The sequence below is a fragment of the Wyeomyia smithii genome, chromosome 3, assembly GCF_029784165.1.
Source record: "Wyeomyia smithii strain HCP4-BCI-WySm-NY-G18 chromosome 3, ASM2978416v1, whole genome shotgun sequence".
Lineage (NCBI taxonomy): Eukaryota > Metazoa > Arthropoda > Insecta > Diptera > Culicidae > Wyeomyia > Wyeomyia smithii.
The window spans coordinates 174,759,720-174,765,792 of NC_073696.1; the positions used below are offsets into that span (position 1 = coordinate 174,759,720).

The 6,073-nt window shown below is 40.7% G+C and overlaps 1 protein-coding gene across 1 annotated transcript; it reads right to left on the reverse strand.

Annotated features, from left to right (window-relative positions):
* Positions 1–616: 616 nt before the first annotated feature.
* Positions 617–3,961, reverse strand: LOC129728862 (uncharacterized protein K02A2.6-like). The gene has a single exon (XM_055687328.1). The coding sequence runs from the start codon at positions 3,959–3,961 to the stop codon at positions 617–619; it is 3,345 nt and encodes a 1,114-aa protein (XP_055543303.1).
* Between the last annotated feature and the right edge of the window lie 2,112 nt (positions 3,962–6,073).

Here is a 6,073-nt window from a genome sequence, read left to right on the forward strand (position 1 = left end):
AGGTCTGCTGGTTCGCAGCGATCGCCGCGGAGGTTCTTGACCAGGGATGATGTCTGCCACGACGTCCGGGTACGATGAGGTTCCTGAAGGATTCGTTTCAGACGACTCTTGTCCTTCTGAGACAGCGTCGTCTATTTCACGCGTCGATTGCTCCGTTTCAGTGTCAGATGACATGTTCAATTTTTTCAGATGTGAGACATTTCGACCATACTGCTTTCCTGATTCATTCGATTGAATCGTAACGTTGGACCCATTTTTATCCACTACGGTAAACTTCTCGTTCGAGAAATTAGTGGATAACTTGTTCGAAGGAAGGAGGTTCTTCATAAGTACGATATCACCGGTGGAGATATTACTTAGTTTCGAGCGCCGTCTAGCGTCCTCTCTCTCCTTCTGCATCAACTTTTTGGTAGTATCTTGGTCCCTGAAATCAGTGCTTGGCGGAACGGTCTCAAGGTCTTCAATTTGTGGTATTTTCGATCGCAGTTTCCTCCCTTGGAGCAGTTCGCTTGGTGCCTTTCCCGTTATTGTGTGTGGGGTGTTATTGTACAAATCCAGGAAATTATCAAGTTCAGCCTTCCAATCGTCATGAATAGCGTGAGCGATTTTCATCCTTTTAAGGAGGGATCGATTTTGTCTCTCTACTTCGCCGTTTGCTTGCGGCCAATATGGCGAAGTGTGGTTGAGGTGAATACGATAAGTCGAACAATACTCTTTGAATTTCAATGTATCTACTGTAGTAATCGATAACTACTAAAAGATACTCCCCCGATGGCATGGGACCCAGGAAATCCATAGCTATGTCAACCCAGGGCTTTTCAGGAAGTGCACGGCGAGTCATAGGCTCTGGAGGATTTGAAGATTGCACCAACTGACATCCTTCACACCTTTCACAGATTTTCACAGCTGTTTGATCGATTCCTGGCCACCAGCATCGCTCACGAAGCCTCCTTTTCATCATTGATTGGCCAGGATGCCCCTCGTGGGCCAGCTCACACATCCTGGAACGCAAAGAGATCGGAATAACCAGTTTCGTGCCACGCATAACCAAGTTGTTGATGTTAGAGAACTCCAGCCGGAACGGTTTGTATTGCTTCAGATCTTCTTGGTCCCATTTGTCAGTCTCGATAGCCTTGATCACTTTCTGTAGCTCCTGATCTGACACGGTAGCCGTTGCTACTTCTTCAATATCAATAGCAACCGCTTGTTGAAGGGCCCTTATGATTTCTTCTGTTTCCGAATCAAAACTCAGCTCATTAACCACGCCCGAAAGAAACGACAGAGATTGTACCATTACTCGCCTAATGAATACATCTGTTTCTTCCGTCCAGTGTGGATCTTCTACATGTGCTGCTAGTCTGGATAAACAATCTGCTAGATTAGCCGAACCTTTTCGATAAACCACTTTGAATCGAAAGGCCTGGATACGCAGTAACCAACGCTCAATTCGCGCAGTTGGTCTAGATGTTGTTGTAAACAGTGTTTCTAGCGGACGATGATCTGTCTCAAGTTCGAATGTGATGCCCAGTAAATAGTTTTTGAATCTTTCGACCGCCCAAACAACACCAAGCGCTTCCTTTTCAATTGGCGGATAAGTCTTTTCAACCTCAGACAAACTTTTCGAGGCGAAGCTTATAATCCGTGGAAGGGAATTCTTGAACTGGATCAATACCGCACCCAATCCTACTCCAGAAGCATCTGTAACCACCAGCGTTCGATCATTTCGATCGTAAAAACCCAGACTACCTGCTGATCCTATGAGCGTTTTGATTTTCTCGAAAGATATTTTATGTTGGGCCATCCATTCGAAATGAGATTCTTGTCTCAAAAGTTGACGCAGAGGATAATTAATTGTCGCCAAGTTTGGAATAAACCTTGAAACGTATGTTACAAGACCTAGAAAGCTTCTAAGTTCTTCTTTAGTACGTGGAGCTCTGCAGGACAAAATTGCCTTGACTTTTTCTTCGCACGGAGATACTCCATTAGCTGATAATTTGTGCCCCAGAAACACGATTTCTTGTTGTTTGAATTTGCATTTATGATCGTTTAACAATATTCCGTATTGACTCAAAACTTGTAATGTAAGTTTCACTGCCGAGTCGTGTTCCTGTTCAGTCTCTCCAAATATCATAATATCGTCGATAAACACAACCGTATTTTTGCAGCCAACTAGTATGCTTTCCATAAGATTCTGGAACAACTCTGGCGCACAATTTATCCCAAACAGTAGGCGTTTGTATCGGTACAGCCCCCAGTTAGTGATAAAGGTAGTAACGTCGCGAGAATCCTCTGAAAGTTCAACTTGGTGGAATGCCTGTTTTATGTCGAGTGATGTGAAGAACTTGGCATTTCGAAATCGTGATATCAGATCTTCAAAAACAGGTAGAGGGTGGTTTAGCCTTTGTATGGCTTGATTCGCTCTTCTCATGTCCACACACAATCGCAAATCGCCATTTTCTTTTATTATAGGAACCAGGGGTGATACCCATGAAGTTGGTGTCTTTACTTTTTCGATGACGTCCATTTCTAGGAGTTCGTTTAGCTTCTGCTCAACTTTCTCGAGCAATGGTATAGGGCAGCGCCGCAATGGTTGAATGACAGCCGGCACAGTTCTATCGATAGGGATGTTCAACTTTATTCCCTTTATCTTCGGGAATGCTTTGGAGCTCTCAATCTTTCTGACTGACAAAGAATGTGTACTAGGTAATCCTATTTTCAGAAGCCCCAATTTTTGCGCTGTCAACTTTCCTAGAAGAGGCTGTTGTCCCTTTTCGATGACATAAAATGATGTTTTAGTTTTTAATAAATTTCCACTATCGTCAACTTCGAGTTCAGCATCGAAAGTTGTGATCAGTTTTAAGGGTATCCGTCCGTATGCCAAAAAACGCTTATCCGTATCAACTCTTTGGTTCGTCATTTTGACATCCCGCAACTTCATCAGTTCCCATGTTGTATCGTCAATAAGATTGTGTTTGGACCCCGAATCGATTAACATACCAATCTGCACACCACCAACACGGCAATGAATAATTTCATCATCACTACAACCCACATTGTAAACCGGTAAATCTTCGGGAATCTCTTCACCTTCATGTTCCCTGACATTGAAAACATTCCGAGTACGTTTTTCTGAACGATGATGTTCATTTGAAGTGACCAAATTCAGCTTCCGTTTTCGATTATTCCGCCGATTGTCCCAATCGTGCTTCGATTTAGACCGACACATTGTGCGGAAATGACCCACTATGCCACAACCATGACAGGTTTCGGTAGCTGCTGGACATCGAGCTCCTGGTCGATGAGGCAGATATCCGCATCTCGAACATTTCGTTCTCTCATCGATAGATCCATTCATCTTGGCAATGCGGTTAACACTGAATGTTGGCAAGTTTTCTGATTCTTTGTAAGGTATATTTGGTCTGGTGATACGATTTACAGCGGTTGGCGTACGGTTTCCTGGTCCTTTATCATTCATTTTGGCAGACTGATAACGTACTGCTTGAAAAGCGTTAATGATTTTCGTCGTATCATCCAACGTCAGAATTTCTTTTTCCAGTAATTTCTGTCGAAGATCATTTGATGTATACTGTATTATCTTATCGATAACAGCAATGTGTCGGCTCTCAAGGGCAGTTTTCCCAAAACATATTTTCTCCGCTTTCTGTTGGACACGAAGAGCGAACTTCTCAATCGGTTCTTCGTCCTCGGAAACTATCGACCAAAAAAGAAAACGCTCAAAGCTGTCATGTTGCTTTGGAGAAAAGTGATGCATTAACTTGTCTTTTGTGGTCAGGTAGGGGTCGGGATCATTAGCTTCGGTCGTTTCATCATCAACACCTGGCAAGCTATAGTACGCACACTGTAGCTCCATTCCACCCATGGCCAATAACTGTGTTTTCTTGTGAGCCCCATCAGTTACATTGGCAGCAGCCATCACGTTCTCGAACCATCTAATCCACATTTTCCAAGCATTCCTGACTTCGGATGCCGGGAGGTGTCTGTATTTAAAATGGGGAAGATTATACGACGCGGGGCTGAAGAAGTTTACATTTTGGTGCACAACTTGCTGCTCATTATTGATTTCCGCATCCATTTCGCTCATCTAATATTCCCATCGCACATAGAAATTAAAAAAAATAAAGAGAGAAAAAAACTTACCATTAGTGCCGTAAATTTATACTTATTAGCCATTATGATTCTAATTCTGAAGACGGTTCTCTGATCTTGTTTCACTATTTTGCATCATTGTCACCTTTTTTCTAGTAATTCATTTGTATAATCGCTTCTCATAACGACAACCATAACTTCTTTTTTTTTTTCCCAAACCGGAATTCAATCGGTTTCAATCAAACCGGAATTTAATCGGTTTCGTGTAAAAAAAAAAACACTACACTCTCGAAATGGCACACTCATACGATGCGATAATCAGGGGAGCTCAGCAGCAGGCAAACACTACTACAAATAAAGCAGGAAGATTTTTTCTGCTAACCAAAATGGCGGTCTTTTAACTTCCCATGGAACCACATGTCGATCACACCCTTTTTCATATATTATAATATCAGCCAATACCAGAAACACTAAAAAAAACACACAATTGGCCGTGATATTTCATATTAGCTTGAACTAAACTACGCTTCTTCACAATCCTACGCCATCGTTAAGCGGAGATCGTTAATGGGTGCTTTTTTTTCACTTTTTCACAGATGCATTACTTTTCATTTGCCTTTTATTTATTATTCCTTTAATGAAAATGACCGAGAAAAACTATTCGACCGCACAGTTTCGTTTTTATCCTCGTCGTCACGGTTTGTGGTAGCCAACTTATAGCACGCTTAACCTCTCTAAATAGAACCGGCGTTCGACTCGATAGACGTGAGAAGACTGTTCTTAAACCGACACCAACCGATGGCAGACTATAGGCCGAGATCATGCGTAGGTGGGAGTATTAGTGAGAGCACTGCGTTAGGGGAAACAGAATAGGGTTTTCTGACTCAGTATATAAATAGACACGTCTACCACAAGACTGAACTGAAACTTTCGGTTTTACGGATTCTTTCGGTAAAAAAGTTACGGTATTCCGGTAAACACGTTCGATTTTCGATTTCTGAGTAGTTTACTTACCGAACAACGGTAAACTAAAATGTTTTCAAGTAGTTCGGTATTTTATTTTACCGAGAAAACATTACGTAATCAAGTATGTAGGCGAAATTTTGACGTTTATAGTCCTTTGCCTGTAACTCTTACCTAGTCTAGCCATCCCCGTGATTGGAATGACACTGACAGTTAATTTTTGTTCCAACTTTAACAGTGTCACCACTCTGCATTAAAGTATTATGAACTTAGAAGGTATGATTCATCGGACAGTGAAACTAACACCAATGAAATAGTTTCGCCAAGCTATTCAATTTTCTATGGAAACTATTTTTTGCTCCCATTACAATACATACATCATGGCTTTATAATCTTACCTTCTAACTTCATAATACTTTGACCACATACATGAGACATATACGTAACATTGGCGTTTTTTCTGGTACACGTTGCCCCCTATAGGACATGACGTGACAAGTGGCTTTTAGTAATTCTTCTTTTTGTTCAAAATTGCCCTCATGAAACATTTTCATTTTTCGGCACGACGCATGCCAATGTTTAAAACGTTTAATAAAGAAAATATCAATATCATGGATTTTCCAAGTTTAGGATTTCAATTGTAATCAATTCATTTGATAATGCTAGCTCATTAAATCTTCAATTGATTTAAACATATATGTTAAAATTATTTGAACTAGTCATAATTTCAATTCATTTTGAATTCCTCTTGCTTTTCGAGGAATGAAACTACTATTGTTCATCATATATAGTTTCAAAAACATGAATCATATTTCGAATGTTGATTTTTATAGACATTACACCGTCTAGTGTATGAAAAAGTTACGAAAAATTGTTGAACCAAACGCTGTTCATTCACTTGGTAAGCAAAAACAGTGTAAACAAAAAATATAGATAGTTTTTGCAGCACGGCCGACTAATAATAAAATTTAACAGTGCGCTAAATAAAATCGACCAATCAATC

Excerpts from the sequence above, each read along its gene's own strand:
- LOC129728862 (XM_055687328.1), bottom strand. The coding sequence starts at position 3,961 with ATGTGGATTAGATGGTTCGAGAACGTGATGGCTGCTGCCAATGTAACT.